The sequence below is a fragment of the Bactrocera latifrons genome, unplaced genomic scaffold (assembly GCF_001853355.1).
Source record: "Bactrocera latifrons isolate USDA-ARS-PBARC rearing strain unplaced genomic scaffold, ASM185335v1 scaffold_11, whole genome shotgun sequence".
NCBI classification, from domain to species: Eukaryota; Metazoa; Arthropoda; class Insecta; order Diptera; family Tephritidae; genus Bactrocera; species Bactrocera latifrons.
Genome location: NW_017534519.1, coordinates 1,381,303 through 1,398,536, shown reverse-complemented (window position 1 = coordinate 1,398,536; position 17,234 = coordinate 1,381,303). Strand labels below are relative to the sequence as shown.

The 17,234-nt window shown below is 36.8% G+C and overlaps 1 protein-coding gene across 3 annotated transcripts in view; it reads left to right on the top strand.

Annotated features, from left to right (window-relative positions):
* The window catches only part of LOC108972910, a 136,521-nt gene that overhangs the window by 106,443 nt on the left and 12,844 nt on the right, over positions 1-17,234 (top strand). For all 3 annotated transcript variants that reach the window (XM_018939806.1, XM_018939822.1, XM_018939814.1), the window contains 4 exons: positions 5,365-5,489; positions 10,030-10,108; positions 11,894-11,986; positions 13,223-13,466. In XM_018939806.1, coding sequence (XP_018795351.1) covers positions 5,365-5,489; positions 10,030-10,108; positions 11,894-11,986; positions 13,223-13,466 — 541 coding nt within the window. The remainder of the gene's footprint in view (positions 1-5,364; positions 5,490-10,029; positions 10,109-11,893; positions 11,987-13,222; positions 13,467-17,234) is intronic.

Genomic DNA, 17,234 nt, shown 5'->3' with positions numbered 1-17,234 from the left:
CCTTCCTTTTACTTATTTAAAGTTCTCCAAATATTCAGTATTCTCCACACTTCCACACTGAGCGACATTGAGCGATAGTTTTTCAAGTTTCAGCTTCGCTCGCGCTATTCCTCTCCCTACTTTCTCAACTTGAGTAAGGAAATATTGGCTTATGTCCTGAGATAGATAATATTAAAAATATGCTTTAGTGCTTGTTTGCTATTACAGTATTACATAACTATGCCGTATTGCATAAGCATACCTGCGCAAGGCTTTAAGCTTTATTAAAAATGCTGCGCTCAACCTTAACAATTATTTATACATTTTTAACTTTTAATTATTCCAGCAAGGTAGAGCTGAGCTTGGATTTTTCTGATCCCTGCCGGCGTTTGTTCGCGAATGTCACTAAGCTTTGGTTTAATGCCACGCCGTCTTTATTATGCAGCACTTCACATAGTTGCCTTGACAGCTGCTATTATTATGCCGTCAAAAGCTGTTATATTAAACGTCCCTTACAGCTTCGATCGCAGCAGAATCTGCGAAAGCCAAAACGGTGCTTAAATTTTCATGTTGTTGACGTTGTGGTCGCTGCCTGCATTGGCTGCTTATTGCGTAAAGTTTGTCAGCTCTTTTGTTATCATAACAACTCTTTCACGACTTTTTGACTGCCTATCTAGCGCTCTATTCAAGACATCTTTGTGCGTTTCTGCTCGCTGAATAGGAAGCGGAAAGTTTTGTGTTGACCATTTTGTAGCTATTTGCATTGTGTTGGTGTCTTAATGAACTTTGTACAGTTATTTAGGACATCAGCTGTTTAGTAATTTCCTTTTTGAAAGAATTTCAATGTCTATTCACCATAAAGTGAAGGGAATTCTTACAATTGGGGTATAAGAGTTGCCGATTACAGCCTTGTACATAACAATAATAATTTATATAGGAGAATCATATTAAATTTAGCGAGGTTTTTCCGAGAGATCATGCTTTGACTTTAAGTTATTGTATTCTTATTCTATAATCCAGTTCTATTTTAGTCCTTTTCAATACCCGAAGTCTTCAAAGAATATAAAGAACGCCAGGCTGATGACTAAACTGACTAATAGTACACCTCCATGCAGAACTGAATGAAACAAAATTAGATTTTGTAATGAATTTTTAATATTTACAATCCACACCCCCACCATAGTCTCTATGAAAAAAGCTTTAATTCTGCATAAAATTTCTGAAAGATTTTATTTAACTTGCAACAAACTGATTTTAATCTGCCATGCTGCTGAAGCTGCTGCAGTCACAAGCAACCACGCTATAACGGTATTTGTTGTGGCACAAACGGCGGCACCTTCGCCACTCCCAGCGGCATAGCGGACACGTAGTTGATGGCGAAAGGCGCTCAGCGGGTTATTTCAAATCGTTTTATACACTAAGCTAATTTGCTTTTGCCCATTTTTACTCGGCGCGTGCTCTCATTCACCAGTGGCAGTGATGCCATGTTGCCTTCATATACAGTCATACATACATATAGACCTGTGTATGGGTAGGTATGTACGTAAGTGAGCATTTGTGACATTGACACATTCATAGTGGGGGGCGAATTGGTAGTGAAAGTGCAAAATTAGAAACTGAAAGGAAAATCAGTGTGTGTGTTGGTGTGCGATGCCAACGCCAACGCGTGCAATACTTCAGATCTACAAGAATGTTGCGCATTTAATTTACGTGACTCAATTACAAAAGGATTTATTTTTCATAGCGTTTTCGTGCATAAATTAGAAAAGCGTTTACAACGTCAAATCTTTCGAATTCCTCACGCAACGCATTTCGTGCGGCCCTCGGCGTACATTGAGTTGATTTACATATAACGGTTGAATTTGAGAAGCTGTGCGCGCTGAAATACAATTGGCTTTCTAATAAGTAATGAAGAAAGAAATTAATAAAATATTATAAAATTAATAGTAAGGGAGATTTTGCTTTTGATGGTTTCTTTTATATTTCCTGACTTATGTTGGATTTCGGGAATTATTTGAAATGCTACCCAAAAGCGATTGTGAATACTAAAGCTCTAATTTTTATACTCATCTATCTATTGATTGCTGTGATTTTTAGTATTTGTTATTATTGCCTTCACACTCTTCAGTTAAGACTCGTTTTAGGGTATATAGTATGTACTCGTATATCGTCACCTAAAATGCGAAATAACGTAACATCATTTTTCAGTCAGTTTACAGTCGAAGGAAAAACGATATAATTGAAACCACTAATATTAAAATAAAATTTGAGTTTTGGTTATAAAATTGTTATGTATTGGTTATAAAATGGTTATATTTGGGTTATATATTACTTATATATGGGTTATAAATTGATTATAACTGACAAAGGAAGTTGAAAATTTCATGCCACATATATTTAATGTGATGTTGTGAAGCGCAAGCAATAAAAAAACTCATTTTCGATTTGTTTGTTGATACGTTGTTTCACGGTTAATATAACGAAATGTATGTATGACAATTCAAATGGCATTAACAGAAGTGAAATGGAGAAAGAAAAGCGACTGAAAGTTGTAAAGGAACCACTTTTTATAATATTAATACTCCATTGTTGCTCAGATGAACTCAAAATCGAAGCGTTGCGTACAGTATATTGAACCCCAATTAATTTAAAACCGTGCTTATGTGCTAGAAAAGTCAGAAATGGAGTGTGAAGTGCTAAAAGTCCTCCATCGAAAATACATTTATCCAAATTTACAGTTTAAATTTTTTTTTACACAAGTGGTGTCTTCGTTAATAAATACATATTTCTTTTCTTGAACCCATATTGCAACTTTTTGTACAATATTCTAGTATGCTTAGAAATTTTACGATTTATCAAAAAGTAAAACGGATTGTAAACTTGGTGCAGAAGTTTGTTTCAAACTACACGCGAACACTAATCAAACGAGGCCACTATCATGCCATTTATTTAACTTCTACAAAGCGTGCTCACGGTGCCTTGGAGTAGTTGCACAGTTACACGTTTTTTATTGAATAGAAAAAATGCAAATGTGAAGGGCACAAGCAGCGTAAAACAGAGCGAAAATGCATTTAACTAACAACATGAAGTTTTAACTGATTAAATGACATAAAGATAGAAATGTTAGGCTATGATCCACACTAATTGCACAGCCATTGTGCTGTTATTTCTCTTTATTAGCACTAAAATTTGTCACTTCACATAAACGCCTTATAAAAGCGTCTGAAAGCGAGGAAAAATCGACTGGAAAAATGCAATTTGAATTCAATCAAAGCATGTTTAATCAATCACCTCCATCAGCGTATTGAGCTTTAACACAACTTTATAAACACAAATGAGCTTTGTTAGTCAGCTGTGAGCCTCAAAGCGAGCATCACTCATACGCCACGGCGCATTCCCAAGTGCACTAGCGACAAGCAAATGCTAAATGAATGCTGACAAAAGCGCGTATGCTACATTGAACAGTTGAGTGGCTGAGATATGTGCATACCCATACATACACAAATACATGTGAACACTTTAATGTTTTCGCTCGTTTCGATTTTTACAAGATACCCACACATGCGCTTGCACGCGTATTCCACTGCAGCACTCATAAGTACAACCCAAAGGAGCTCCTTATGGCATCGTCGTGCAACTTATCCCAATTCTTATTTATCCAATTCACTAGCAGTAGTCGAAACTTTTTTACGCAAATTTCGAAGAAACTGTACAAGTTTCGCATGCACCTTCACCCCGCTTGTTATCTGGCACTTTGCTGCAACTAAGCTAGTGAGGCGTCATACCGCTCACATACTTACGAATAGTTCCGTACTCATATTTCGACTTCCTATGTTCCGTTCTTCGTTCATTTGGATGCGCCTGGTGGCAACGTGGCTGCCGTTGTTGTTGCCGTCGCCGTCGTCGTTGCCATTGCTGCTGCAGCTGCTTGTTTGCATATCATTAGGGGCAAATTGCAGGAAAACTATGCCAAAATGCATTTGGCTGGAATGCAGCCAACAGCGGAATCTACATACTTGAACATATGATAATCGTTGACCAAGTTAAGAAGAGTCCCAGCAGGAACATTTATTCGTTTCTGGGATTATGGCTTTTTTCTTTTTAGTTTTGACTTTCCGTAGTTGCCATATTTTTTATAGGAGTATGGTAAATCTGAAATATGTCCTTGAATACATGTTCTGCCACAAAACCGATCAGACCCTCTATTTAGCTCTACCATATTCTGGATGAAGATTGACACATCTGTTACTTCCGCTTTCAGGCTTTATAAACTAAAACGTTTTGCTCATATTATCCTTAAAATGTAAAGTAAAAGTTTCGACGTGGAATTAACTGCCAGGAGGCTTCTTTAGGTGATGAAACGAACTTTCAATTACTGGTGTGCATTCTATAAATAGTTTGTGTTTCACAATTTGTATTCTTACATGCCGTTATTGGACAATGACAAACGTCAGATGGTTGTTATGCGAGCTAAACAGTCCCTTAGTGTTCATAAAGCCAAATATTTAAGTTTTACCTTCCTTCTTACATCACCTTCGTAGCTTAACTACTCGTTGTGTGTGAGGAGTCCGCAGAGTCCCAGCTAAGCCTTTCTCTGGAATGAACGCATTATTCCTGTTATATGGTTATTGTTGATTTTCGAGGATACTCAGGTCATTGACAATGCTGAGAGGAGATGGGAGAGAGTTTCAGACATGACTTAACTACCAAAAAGTGGTCAATTCAAGAATTCAACTGCATGAGTCACTTTTAAGAGTTTCTCCAAGTAATTCACATCCTCTCAAGTACATCATACATATGCACAGCCATATGTTTTAAGAAAAATGCGCTCTTTAGCATACATAAATCAGTTACAATAAGCTTTTCAACAACCTTCTTGCAAAATTTGTTTATTTTTTCATTAGTTTCTGTAAACTAGTCCGACTACACAAAGCGACAGTTATTTGCAGGCAGCATGCATTTAAATACCAAAAAGTTCGGAAACATAAATTGTGTAGCATTGAACTGCTGAACTTTGTAGGCGCTGAGTGAACATTGAAAGTGGCACAGAAATGAAATCAGAATTCTATTTACTCTCGCGTTTTTTGTGAACACAAAGCTGATTTCACTTATTGTTAAACAGCCAGAAAGCGGGTACTTGCAAACTTTTACTGCAAAATTCACGGAGCCGGGTTCAGGGGTGAAAACAGAATATTTTACAAAAATTCAAGTGCGATAACACACATTTTGACGGCCGCAGTTCACTTGCCAAAACATGCAATTTTCTATCTCTGAAGCCGAAATCGTCGATATGGAAATTCATGCTGTCGGATCTGAGTTCTATTTGCATATTTACTTAAGTGTTTCATACCCAAATTTAATATTTTTTTTTTTAATTTTTTACAGCAAAAATGCAACAAATTTGGAACGTTTCCAGTGGCACATATCTAAGCGTGAACTCTACAAGGAGAACGACACGATTGTGGACGAAGTGATACATGATATGATCAAGTTGCCGGTGCAGCATGTCGGTGAGTACATACACCAAATTTGAAACTTGTTAAGAGAAAAATAGGCTTTTTTGGTAACTCATGCAACTTCACTCTACGAAAGCGTTTAATTCGCTGGAATCAAATCTTTACACTACTTTTTAAGTAAATTTAATATTACTGCGCTTGCTCCGATGAAAGCTATTAAGGCAATATAAAATAGCATAATTAGAAATSAAAATGTATTAAAGTGTCACTCAAACTGCTTTAGTTAATTTGAAAATTAATTACCTCCAAACATCCTTGTTTAAAATGCATTGCAGTGAATATATGGAAACCCCAAAAAAAGTAGATCTGTTAACCAAAAGACATAGAGTGCATTTTTGCTTGCGATATCCTCAATTGTCGCACCTAAGTTGATCCCAAATGAATCAATTCAAGTGCTCTGATAACTAGATGGCGCTACTGCAATTAAAAAAARGCGCTTGTATTAATTTAACTGTTTTCGAATCATTAGTTTGTGCATTATATCACTTTTAATATAATAACTTTTGCTAATGTGAATAAATTGAATAAAAGTTGATAAAATATTACTTGTGAACGCAGTGTACTCCAAAAGATGTTTTTACCGAAAAGAACATAAGAAACCTACAAAATAATTTTGGATGACCATAAAGTGAAGCTGTTCGAGATATCAGGCACTCTAAAGATATCAACTATCTGGAATATTTGGGTATGAGAATGCTCTTGGCAAAGTGAGTTCTTGGACTATTTGAAGAAGGTCGCAGTTGAAAGAAAATAAAGTGCTGGCAGAGCAATGCACCGTGTCCTTAAATCAGTGAAAAGGTTGCCAAACAAACATGAATTGGGTTTAGTTCGAATTACTTTCGTATCCATCTTATTCTCCAGATCAGACCAACAGTGTTGATTTTCTGTCCTCAGAATTCAAAAGAATGCCGCTGGTAAGAAATTTTCATTGTATGAAGAAATGATCGCCGAAACTGAAAGCCAATTTTGAAGCAACGGACAATCGTACCACAAAAATGGTATTGAAAAGGGGGCTCCCTATAATCAGTGCATCACTATTGAAAGGAACTATGATGAATTAAAAAAATAAATAAATGAAAAAAATAAATAATTGTGTTATTATGGTAGGAAAGGGACTTTTCAATTGATCAGATATGTCTTAGCTCAAGCAAGTCAATTTCAAAAAAGAAATTGAAGTAGATAGTAGGCTTTATATTTGTATTTTGCTCGTTTCAAGACTAAAATATTCGTTTCAGAAAACGCAGAATGATTTAATTGAAAACTTTGAGCGATATTTGCTGAAAAACTGGATCGTAGGTGTTGTATACCCCATAGACATTTTAAAAGTGAGGACGTAAGGATAAATTATCTTTTATTGGTGCAGAATACTATATCTATATACTTTAATATCATATTTCCTCAAAATATTAGCGGTGGGTCTTACTTTCTCTTCAGAGATTTAAATAGGCAGTATTTCTTAAGAAAAGGTCGAAATATTGCGCCATAAATTATTTCTATGATACTACATGGAAAAGAAATGAATTTAATTAAATAATTCATAATTTTAAAAATCACGAAAAAAGAAGTGATTTATGTTTCACCCTCTGTTTGATAAATAGTTATAAAATTTTCAGTAAAATTTTCCAAAAACACTCAAGCCCCTGTAAGTTTACCCCCCATTTGTGTTCGAGTGCACAACGAGCTTTAGTGGAAGCAAATGCATGTATTAGTTTTAAAGCATCTTTACAGTGCTTCAATATTAACATGTCTTCAGTGTGTATATTTATTGTAAAATAAGACCGGTCGGTATTCTTCAAATATAGAATGACTAAAATATAAATGAATGCTCTTACGTGCGCTACAACAAACGAAATGGAAATGTACAAAAATATGTGAATGAAGTCACGCAACTTCAACAATTAGCCAAACAAATTGTGTTTCCTCCTTCACCTGCTACATTCGACACTGCCGCGCTCATATGTATGCACGTCAACCATTCCATTAGACTCGCCCAGCACTCCCGTGTAGGTAAGATCGCAGTCAGAGGAGCGCTGGCAGCCACTGTAACTTGGGTATGAATGGCATTGCAGATGCAACCTACATAATTGCACTAATTGTGTTGTTATTCCGGTTGCTTGTGTGCGTGGCAACAATTGCTGCTTTTGTTTACAACATAAAGGCGCATTCTGCCGTTTTGTGCGGATGTGTGAGTAAAGTTGAAACAAAGTTGATGGTAAAACTCGATTCAACTTAATTCAACGCGGCTTGACTGTTGCCACTTGAAGTACTTGTTGTTGCAACTACAAGTACATGAATGATGTTGTTGCGTGCTACATGAGGCAGCGATATTGAAATTATCTCTATGAACTAAGCGAGGCTTTTGCTTGGTGCTTGCGAATTAAAACAAAAAAAAAAAAATCATTATTTTTAAAATTATCATTTTTGGATAGATTACATAATTGTGAGGCCCTTAAGTGAATTAAGCTTTCAACTTATTGAGAAATGGCCTTATTTGCATTTTACTAGAATTAAAAAGCCATTTTCAGCTGCATCTTTCTATCACTTTGTATCAATATATATTTCCATTTTCAAATATTTCACCAAATTTTATTACTACAACTCCGAGCCATCAACACTATTTAGGAATTCTGTTAAAAAATGCAAACAAAAGCAAAATAAAGCATCACAAAACAACTGCGAAAGCGAGTGTGAGTGTTTGAGCAGAGCAACTGAAAACTTTTCAACGGAAACGCAACCGAAAAACAACTATGGCTTCTCTCATTTTATTGTCTGTCAGCATGAATGCTGTGGTTAAATTTGCAGTTTCGCACTGTGTTTGTGTTTGCTGTTTGTGTTACAATTTGGATGGATTTTTTGTTTTCGGTTTCTGTTAACAACTCGGGATCAGAATAATTGCGCATTTCCACACAGAAAAACAACACGAAAAGGTCGAATACGAAAAGTTTCGTGTTCCGATCGCAAACTGCATGCTCACGCTTTACTCTTGCATGCTACTAGTGTGAGCGTGTTGGTGTGCTCATTTGTTGGAAGAACCAGCAGTGGCTGGTGGAAAAGAAGCACCCATTCCGACGGCTGACTTTGCGGTGCGGAAACGCAACTTTCGCCTTCACTCTTCAGCGGGCGTCTACTTCTCTTAAAAAAGGAAGTGTGCCCAACAATAATAACAACATTACTGTGTGTGCTACTGCTACCGGTACACTTGTGTTGTTATTGCCACATTCGAATAATGGACTGCTTATGGTTTCCACGACTGCTGCTTACATTCCTGTGCATCCCGCGCATTTGAATCGAGTGTGGCTGAGTGCAGTGCATCAAGCTAGTTTCTAACACTCTCTTCCATAATTAACGATTCATCCATTTTCCTATGATTCGCACTTTCCTAGTTAGCTTAAACTTTGAGTTGCGGAAGCGGAAGTAGCACATAAAGCGTGATTGCATATATTTTACTAATAATCAATTGCGGCAGCTCCAAACTGTTTTAAGTCGCCCTTACATTCTATTCGGGGTAGATTATTGTAAGTCTTTATTTATATAAACTAAGCTAAATTTTCGAAAGCGGTTATTGTAGTTAATAGCACCCCCATTTTCTGTTTTAGTGTGAGGAGATGGTTGGGTAATATTTTTTTAAAACGGTTTTTGCAATATCAAATGCAACTCAAAGCATTTTCGCGTAGGACGCCTGGGCGTATGGGTTACATTTGAAATCACAAATTATTTCGGAATGTTACGTATACGCCCCCTCGCGCATGCATTTTAAATTAACATTTCAGCAAGTATTATTAGACAACGGAAGATCATTTTTAGAAACAAACTAAATCATATATGGTTAAAACCCAGCGGAATCGAAAGATAAAATAACAAACTTTACGGGAAATATAATTTACAGGCCATCTGAAGTCGAGAAAAGGAACGAGAGGGCGTGGTTGAATTTTTAAGAATTAAAATAATGTTTCTCGGTTTCTAGTAAAACTAATTTCATAGAAAAAATTATATGGACTTGTAATAAATAATGGAGAGATCTACAAATTTTGTTTACACAATTTTTCACATAACCTAAAAATTTATGTGAGAAATGAAAGTAACCAAGTTTATGATTTTTTTTTATTTATATAATGTGCAAAGATTATTTTCTTTTACTTAATTAAACATAAACGTATTTTGTATTAACCGAAACATTTAATTCTATTTTTTTACCTCAAATATAATTTTTTCTCTTTATATTGATATAATAATCAAAAAACGTCTAATTTTCAATGAAAAAGTCTCACATCAATATTTCAGATTTTTTTTTAAATTTGAGTAGGCTTTATAATCGCTTTAACCTCTTATTTTTGATAGTATATTATTTTTACATTTTTTTTATAATAGAAATATGAAAAAAATCGATTTTATTAAATTTCACACTGGGTGTGACCCTTATGTGATTCCGCTGTGCTACAGATTTTGTTTATGCATGTATTATTCTTATGTATTTTAATGTCACGTGCTCCGTTACCACATATTTACATTTCAATTATTCTTTCTCTCTTTACAGTGCAAAAGGAGGGCGGCACGCAGTTGAAATTGATTATAGAATTTCCCAGCGATATCAAAGCACTGATGAAGCCAATGAGGTAATTACACTATTTGCATGTGCCACATATGCCACAATTAAGTAAGTAACAGTTTAAGCGTAGGGCGAATTAATATTAACAAGGCTATTAAATGATTTTGCCTTAACTTCAATCAACAATCACAAAGAATTTCAATTCAACGGAATTCGCATTAACTGTTGACGGCGGCAACGAATTGTGAAATTGCCGGCAATATTACTGTGAATTCCAATGACCATATTGCAAGCATTGCAACCATGCAGACTTAAGCGTCGCTGGTGGCCACATAAATATGCTGTTGCACGTAACGGTACTCACCGCTGCCAGTTACGACGACTTTCCGCCATTCAACAAAAATTCATATGCAGAATCCACACGCGCATGCGCAGTCAGTCGCTCAGCCACATGCATAACTCATACGCCACGGTAGCAGCGAGTGACTTCTGTCGTTAATTGTTGGTGTTGTGTGTAATGACAACGACAACAATAAACATATTTAATCGTGGCTGATAGCAATTTATGGCGGCTCCATTTGCCATGCAATCGGCGTAAGTAATAAAAGTCGCAGCGGTTATGGAGTTATTGCGGAGAAGGGGGTGGTGTCGCATGGCAAAATGCAAATGTAGCAGATTAATACTGCCTTTAATAACGTGATTGGCAATGTCAAGGTGCGTGCGGTAGCCGTCAGTGGAAAACGCAATAAATATCACGCATGTAACGGCATAGACACGCACAACAGTGAAAATGGACGCAACTTTATTGGCTCTTGCAATCGCGTATATGCAAACTGTTATCGGTGCTGCAAATATTGTTAAATGCTTGGAAAAATTAATTTTATGCAAACTGAAATCGTGTTCTTACGCAATTAAAGACCATCAAACTAGCTAAACTTATTTATATTGTGCAAATACTGCGACTTTAAAAATTATCTATGCATACAACAGTGTGAGTGAATTTACAGTTTTAAATTAACGTAAATACAAAAAATAAAAAAAATAAAAAAGATATTTTGCTTGTGAAAATTGTGTTTTTTTCACGCGTTTTTTCCTTCAACTGGTCCAAAAGGTTGCAATAATATTCTAAATTAATTGAGTTACCAGTTTGCAAATAATCCACAAACAAAATTCCTCTCGCATCTTAAAAAACTGATGTCATAATATTCTTAGCCGAACAACCAGGTTCACACCACTTTTCAGCCTCTTGTCATTATGGTAGACCCAAGTCTCAACCATAGTCATGAATCGACACACAAACCCCACTTTATCTCTTTTAAAACGTTCCAAATGTTGCTAAGAAAGACGCACTCGAATGTGTTTTTGTTTCATTGTTAGCGAATGCGGCACCCATTGTGCACACAACTTTCTGAAACCCAAAATTTCAGTTAAAATATGGCACACACTGCGATGTATGAGATGAATAGAGCCTCTACTAAATCTCTCTCAGTCAATCGATGATCTCCTAAACCATATCCTGTATTTTGTCTTGAAGGCTAGTACGACCACGTTTAAACTCAGCAACCCATCTTCCCACTATTATAATTGTAGGTGAATCACTCATTATACACTTTTACATTCGTTCGTGAATTTCTTTTGGCACTACACCTACCAAAAATTAAAACTTAATCACTGCACGATATTGAATTTGTGTCCTCTCTTATCGAACGAGTAAACTTATTGAACAACCTGGTTCAATGATATTTTATTTATATATAAAGATTCAGTTTAATCCATACATTTTGTATTAGTTTTTTTTTCTTTTTGCTCTACACATTCATATTATACTTTCAAATCTTATAATTTTTTACAGATTTCCCCGCGAACAGCAAACTCTGCCGAACCACTTCTATTTCACGGACTATGAGCGCCACAATGCAGAAATCGCTGCTTTTCATTTGGATCGGTGAGTGAGAGAACAGATGAAACTGGCACGAAATATACCAAACACCGTTTTCCAGGCTTATATAGAGAGTGAAAATGCATGCAAACTCATATCAATATCACCTTATATGTATTCAGAGCATTGAATTAAAATAATCATTCATGAGTATAAATTTCGTTCACTCATTTCGCAAGCTCATTCGCTCAGCCGGTATTCATTTTATAGTCATTTTCTTATTTTGGACTCTCCACTTGCCCATTCATACATATTATTATTCATTATCTGGCTGTAATTAAAAAGATGCGGCTTAAAAGAACTCGTTTTTCATCCTTGCGAAATCCTTTTTATTTATGAATTGGATGTAGAGGCGAGTAAAAATTCTCATTCCTGAAAATTCTTAAATCTCAAATGAACTTAAATGAATAAAGGAGAACTTTTGCTCGAAAAAGAAAATCGAAAGTAATGCAATTTACTGGTCAAAACACAAATTTATTACAATGTTGCCGCCTTTGTCCAAAGCTTTACACAATAACATGAATCTTGGCGAGTGAAGACTGAGTACACAAATTCTTGGTTTTTTGTTTTCTCGGATAAAAAAAATATTTTTGCCGTGGCTGAAAATCCCAAAGAGAACATGAATTACGCTTTAATTCTTACAAGTATTTGTACTCCAGTGGAGTGTAAACGAGTAGGGGTATGCATGGGCACCTCCAACCACCTTCTTGCCCGTTAATTTCTTCGAATTTTTTGTTTTGCCTTCTCGATAGCAACCAAAACGGCGCATAACAGAGGAAGCTGCAAGGACAACGGAATGTGTAGTCACCTACCGAGTTTGCTGCACCTACTTTCTATTATTTTTCCACTTTTTAAGTACGCTTTTTGGTGAGGAATTTCTTACATGTGCGCGCTTGTAGACAGAGCGTTATTCTAAATTTTACAATCCTCTAGACACTCTCGCAAACATTTAATTCATTTTATTTGTATTTGTAGCACATTAATTCAACTCAAGCCTTATGGCATGCCATTTTTTAGTTCATGTCCACCAAAAGTAAAACACATGTAGCCTCCGCTGCTACATCTTTTTTAATTCCTCCAACAAGCAACCATCCATTTGCCATTACAACGATTACAACAAGCGCTTATTCATCGTACATTGCATTTTATTGCCATTACACCGTCGCTTAATGTGTTTCTTGCCATTTACTTGCGTGTGTTGCTATTATTTCAAATGTACAGTTATGTGTCTTTTATTCGCAGAATTTTGGGGTTTCGTCGCGCCATGCCCGTCACCGGTCGCCTACTGAACATTACAACGGAAATTTATCAAGTCGCCGACGACAATTTATTACGGACCTTCTTCGTCTCGCCCTCGTCGAACTTGTGCTTTCACGGCAAGTGCTCCTACTACTGTGACACCGGGCATGCCGTTTGCGGTAACCCCGACATGTTGGAGGGTTCATTTGCCGCCTTCCTGCCCAGTTTCGAGCAGACAGGACGAAAGGTGAGTGCAATTTCATCTTCATTTGTTTGTGCAGTTGTGTGTGACTTGAGTATGCTGTTTAAAATAAAAACTCGAAATAGACGTGAGTCTCTGGCAGAAAGAGTAATGTGTAATTAAAGGTGGTCTCAGTAAGAAACAATTAGTAACGTCTAAGTGTGTGTTGGTTAGGGTGAGTACTGAGTCAATTATTATCAACGTTGTTTCGAATATTTTTCAACATAAATAAATTATGCCTCACAGGAAATCTGTGATTTGTGTTTTCCCATAGAAAAAACTCTCCCTCAGTAAAATACAAGGATACAGTTGATTGTCATTACCTTTCCTTGAAGCATTTTCTTCACCAAAAAGTCATTCAACATAAATAATCAAAAATCACTTGGGTCTGGACTAAAAGTTGGATGTCTCAAAACCCCTCAGGCAAGCTCCAAGAGCTCGCACTCCTAAAAGACCGGGATTTTTATCCAGCCAAGGACTGTCAGTTCGGCACGATTCCTCGAAATGTCTTTTAGAATGTTTTCTGCCGCTATAACAACAACAACAACAACAGCTTACGCTGAGTCGCTATCGATGAGTTTCTTTGTGCATAGTAGATGATTTCCTGCCAATCCCACCAAGAACGTAGTACAACCTTCTGAGCGTGACTCCTCACAAATCCATCATTTTCACTTGACGTTGTCATAGGTGACTCATCAGTCACCAACTGCTTCAGCAGTGGATCGAGTTTGTTGAGATTCCGGTCCGAGATTTTTGGTGTTAACTCGTCTTGCTTCCATACATCTTCTTCTCTCACTCACTCTATCTCTCTTTTACCAGACCTATGTATTAAGATTATCACCATCATGGTTATAGTTTGCAGTTGCTCCGGCGATTCTTTTCCATTTGCAGAGACAATTATTTTGAAAATTAGTATCGAGTACCTCAAATATTAGTAACTTCTCTGCTTTCTTGTTTATACCTCTATAATTACAACTAATCGGATTCGCAAAATTGAAGAAAAGAAAAATAGCAACAAAGGGACAAGATGCATAAAAGTCAACTTGCGCGAAAAGCACATTGCCGGCACAACAAGAACAACTGCGCATATTTAATGCAGAGCAAAGTTAAGAGTTGGCGAAAGCAAAATAATAGAGGATTTAGAATACTTATGTACTTCCATGAATATATATTTTCATAGCTTACAATTTAAAGAGCAAAAACTGAAAAGGAATTCAAATTTTCAGCGCAACAAATGTTAATAAAAATGTTAAAGGAGAGAGATAAAGGTCGCAGTCTCAGCGCGCTGCCAAACAAAACACTGGCGCTAGTGTTTCTGTAAACAAAACTAAGTAATGTTCATAACAATAATAATAATCCACAAAGGACCACTTCCGCCGGCGCTGGCTTTACATTGCTGCACCTTCCGGCGCTTTCCGTCGAGCGGTTGTCGCCGCTGCCGCTTGCGTTACGAGTGCAAGCATTTCCTCCGCGCAGGCCTTCCTTGTTACGTTTGCCTGTATATGTGTGTGTGTGTGTGTTTGTAGCTCTTCTTTATATGACATTCTGCTTTGGCGCTTTGCAATGCGGTAAATACAACGGGAATCACAACTGAAAAGTTAAAATTAATCCAACCTGGCCCCGGTGGTGCGCACACAAAACTCTAACGGTACTTTTGCTGAAATATGTGCACAACAACAATAAATTGAAAAGCAGCTACAAAATAGCTTAAGAATAAAATTATTTTAGCATGTGAAGTAAGTAAAACAGCAAAAATTATCTTGCAACCAAAAAACGAAGAAGAAGAAGAGAAATGAGGAAACTACAATCAAACTGGTATAATAACTAAACAGGAAAAGTTACGCGCGCAAAAAGTCGGCGATATTGTTTGCTCGCACTTTTCAGTTTTCATACGCACGTAGTCTTCGCGCTCCACTTTCCTTCAACCCCACTCTGAGCATTATTCGCATTCTCCCTCCTCTCATTCGTTCCGTTTGTTCTGTTTGTATTGTCGTTATTTTTTCATCGGCTTTCTTAAAAGCAAAAGCTTTCAACTTAAGGTTCTTAAGGGCGTAAAAGCTCAAGCGAACGGTCAAAGGCAAACGGTCGAAATGCAGTCGAGCTGCCCCTCAAGTATTACCAGATTTTTCCAACTTTTTTTGCAAGTTTTTTCCAATTTGCGTTTTTTACAAAGTTTTCTTTCATCGCGGTGTTTGTTTGTCTGGCTTTTGTTTTCTCTTGTTGGCTTACAGTTTAAGTGCCATGTAATTGAATTAAAACATTTACCTAAACTTAATCTGAAATCAAGTCCCTTTGAGGGCAAGGCAACACTTGCATAATTACGTGCGGTTAAAGTGGCGCTAAATATTTTGCGGTAAAGAATACCTTTTTTATTTTTAAATTATTTAGTTTGTTTAATTAGGGTTACACATTCATATGCATATAACTTATAATATAATTTGAGATGTGTTTCAACACAAGCGTCATCTATTACACTGTGGGCAAAAAATAGTAAGATTTTGTTCATAACTGTAAAACTCTTTATACTTCAAAATCTATGTTGACAGTTTGAGTGCTTGGAAGCAATTCGTAGTGCACAGCAACTTAGTAACCGAAAAAAACTGTCAACATATCCTTGATTTTTGACCTGCTTTGGCCTGGTTTTTCGGCTTCGGCTCGTCTTTGCCACGATATGCGGCCGAACGATCGTCTGTTTCTGGTCGTAAGAATAAATCCATTAGTCTTGGAGTAATAAGACGCTTCATGACATTTTGGTAGTCGGAAAGACTTGTTTCACAGCCGATAACGCAACGTTGTTTTTCTACAAATTTAGTGATTTTAGAATCAATCGTGCTTTCACGCTTCCTTGACCCAAGTGATCTTTCAAAATGCTTTTCACTGATCCTTCCGATTTTCCAACGATGCAAGTAAGATCTCTAACTGTTGATGGTCGATTCTCAAGCACCAGTTGCTTTATTTTACTGAAGTGTTGATCATCGCTTGATTTTAATGGCCGTCCTGGACGTGGATTATCGTCAACGCGTTCTAGACYCTCTTTAAATAATTTGTATTTACCGAGATCAYTTGTTCGGGAAARAAATTACCTCCAAAGGTCTTTTYCAACATTCTGAACTTTTCGGCACCAGAAATTTGATTTCACACCTAAAATTTAGAGTGCATAGTGAGTGGATCTAAATATAGCCTCCTCTCTGAACAAGTTCGAAGGTCGACATGGCCGATTTTTTTATTTTTTCGATTCTTYTTTAATGAATCTGTGCTCCCAAAAGCAACAGTTTTCGTTAACMATTTCTTATCGTCCACCGCTCTTTCTAAGCAATCCTCTGTCTAGTGACCAACGAGGGTGCAAGCTCGATAGAAGTTCTGTATTTTCTCTGTTTACATTTGAAATTATTTCGGTTGAGTTCGAATTTTAAGCACCGCTGAACTACTACTACTACACTAACTACTCACGCATTCGCAATTGCTGGAATCGCACGTTGTCTRACTGTTTATTTTGCAGTTGCAGATAGCAAGGCGTGGTGCSCTTCAGCCTCCTCGGCGCTGCGCGGCCAGCATTTAAATTGCAAAAGTGATTTACAATGCGCCAGTCAGCAAAGTTATTTCGCAAAACTCGACYCGCTGCAGCCAAGTTTTGSGCAGCGTTTTGACTAACTTCGCTGACTACCAGGAAGAGATCCGCTTCCGCCGACTTCATGACACTTACATACACATATATACAGTTGCGAGTATTGAAATAGTAGTGCCTATTGGCCAAAAGAGTTTTGCTTTAAATTT